This window comes from Sphaeroforma arctica, assembly GCF_001186125.1.
Source record: "Sphaeroforma arctica JP610 unplaced genomic scaffold supercont1.93, whole genome shotgun sequence".
Taxonomy (NCBI): Eukaryota; class Ichthyosporea; order Ichthyophonida; genus Sphaeroforma; species Sphaeroforma arctica.
Genome location: NW_014040465.1, coordinates 64,624 through 67,055, shown reverse-complemented (window position 1 = coordinate 67,055; position 2,432 = coordinate 64,624). Strand labels below are relative to the sequence as shown.

At 41.8% G+C, this 2,432-nt stretch overlaps 2 protein-coding genes across 2 annotated transcripts in view; one reads left to right on the top strand and one right to left on the bottom strand.

The window, feature by feature from the left end:
• SARC_02135 (hypothetical protein) overlaps positions 1-771 on the bottom strand; it is a 7,022-nt gene extending 6,251 nt beyond the window's left edge. The window contains exon 1 of the mRNA XM_014304113.1: positions 453-771. Coding sequence (XP_014159588.1) covers positions 453-608 — 156 coding nt within the window. The 5' untranslated portion in view covers positions 609-771. The remainder of the gene's footprint in view (positions 1-452) is intronic.
• Positions 772-1,170: 399 nt separating this feature from the next.
• The window catches only part of SARC_02134 (methionyl-tRNA synthetase), a 10,121-nt gene continuing 8,859 nt past the window's right edge, over positions 1,171-2,432 (top strand). Inside the window, exons 1-2 of the mRNA XM_014304112.1 lie at positions 1,171-1,571; positions 1,905-2,098. Coding sequence (XP_014159587.1) covers positions 1,265-1,571; positions 1,905-2,098 — 501 coding nt within the window. The 5' untranslated portion in view covers positions 1,171-1,264. The remainder of the gene's footprint in view (positions 1,572-1,904; positions 2,099-2,432) is intronic.

Here is a 2,432-nt window from a genome sequence, read left to right as displayed (position 1 = left end):
TATGTATATATATATATATATATATATATATATATATATATATATATATTTATATATATACAGAAAATCATGTGGACATGTTTGGATATACCCCTACTTTAAAAATGAGTATGCACGACGTACACGGGTCCGCACATGCATATCCTCGGTCGAGGACAGCTAACCGAAATAACTCTACGAGTTCAGCAAAAACAAAACCATTCTACAGCAGTATAGTACACTTATAAAGAAAAATCAAGTACTCAAAAACTTCAATTAAACTAAACGCTGTACTTTTAGGTTGGTACACTTCTACACGCAGCACTCAGGTTGATTAACCACTCCGTATAAGCATAACACGCAGCACTCAGGTTAATTAACCACTCCGTATAAGCATAATACGGTAACAACATCGGCCAAACTAGTTGACGCACACAGACATACCAACTCAATACACAACTCTTGAAACACACCTCCTTCTCTCGTTTATTTTTGCGTAGAGCTATGTTGCTCTCACGTCTGCGTTCGCGCATGTGATCGGCATCCTTGCCCTTGTTCTTAACCACACGGGTGGTCTCGGTTGTATTAGGTGATCCGTTCATGTTTGCAGCGCCGAGGATATTTGACATACTATGGCCAAAATTCGTCCTTTTTATTAGTTCTGAGAATCACTCGCAAGACTCCGAACTCGTGTAAAGTGCTCGTTAGCTTCGGCAAGTGACTCTGTGTGTTAGTGTAGCGTGTATGAGTGGAACTTAGTTACTTTACTACGCACAGGTTGCGAGGTATTTGGTGATCTGAATGGGTCCCAGCCGTAGTGATATACATTTTGTACCAAAGTTTCGACCCAAATCCATATCAGTTGGAATTCCATGCGAATCTGCGATTCCCATATGTATTAAAAACGTAAATCTATTTTCGATCGTGCTTGAAACACACCCGAAAATTCCAGGATGGCCAGAAAACAGGGGCATTTACGTACTCAAAACCCGTACGTACTCGAGCCTGAGCTGAGGGACAATTGTATTGGTTAGTCGATTTAATTGGCGGTTTCAATCGAGACCTGCTTAGGGTCCTACTCTCCAGGGTTTTCAAAATCATTTGGTGAACACAGTTCCACACACTGAAGTAAATATAGAACTATTTCTAGAAACCTAAAGACATTCAGTATAAATACATAATTGTATAGAGTGGCGGTTTGTATTTGGCACTACAGCTCTAGTCTGAATATAGGTGACTCAAGACTGCATCGGTATCGTTATACGTTACCAGCATACACCCAGCTATGCACAGCACAAACGCTCTCTTGGAGCGAGCTGGCGCATACGGACGTCAGGCTCGTGAGTGCATGCACTCCGTCCACCAACTAGCAACACACAGCCGGTTGGTTGAATCTTTTGACATCAGGTCAAGGCATACTAGTACATTCCAACACTCAGCTTCAACATATTGGATTGCCTCTAAATTGGTGGAAAATAGAAGCATCGTAGTAAATAAAAGAAAAATGAGCACTGATACCCGGCAAGAATTCGTGGATCGCAAAGCTCCCACACTCGACCTTGCTTCCGCTCTTGAGTCGTACAATACACCAGGTAGGCCTTCTGGAGTGTCAATCGTAGTAAGAACACTTGTAAAAAAATCCGTGTTGTAAAACCTTCTTGTTGTAGCCAGTGTCCCATCGGTTGTGTGTCAATTTGCGCCGTTCTTCTATTTATACTGGCACCAGACAACAGGTCTATGTCTACATATTGGACGCGAGTGTGGTGACGTACAAATATACCCCAAAAATAAAGTATCCAAACGAGCTGACAATTCAATGCATTACACATCTCGACGAATATATACACAATCTTCGATGCCATGCGCAGTACGATTGAATGCACACCTTTGGTCTCATATATGTCCATAAAATCTGACTGTTTCAGGAGCCAAGAACAAACCAGTATATATAACCACGCCTATATTCTACGTCAATTCGGTCCCGCACATTGGCCACGTATATACGGCATACATTACTGACGCTCTTGCCAGGTGGTGGCGATTGGTAGGCGCCGATGTCGTTCTAGCGACGGGTACTGATGAGCACGGACTAAAAATCGCACAGGCTGCTAAAGCGAAGGTAACGCAAACAATATCGGGGGCAACAGAGAGTATTTTGTAGGAGGTGTATATCAATAGATTATTAATTATATTAATACACACAAGAAGATATGAGTATAAAAATATGAGAGAGAGAGATATATATATATATATCCAGTCACAAACACACACACACACCCACCCACTCACACACCCACCCACTCACACACCCACCACTCACACAGCCACCCACCCACCCACACACACACACACACACAACACACACACACACACACACACACACACACACACACACACACACACATATATATATGTATTTATATATATATGTATATAGATATACATATATATAT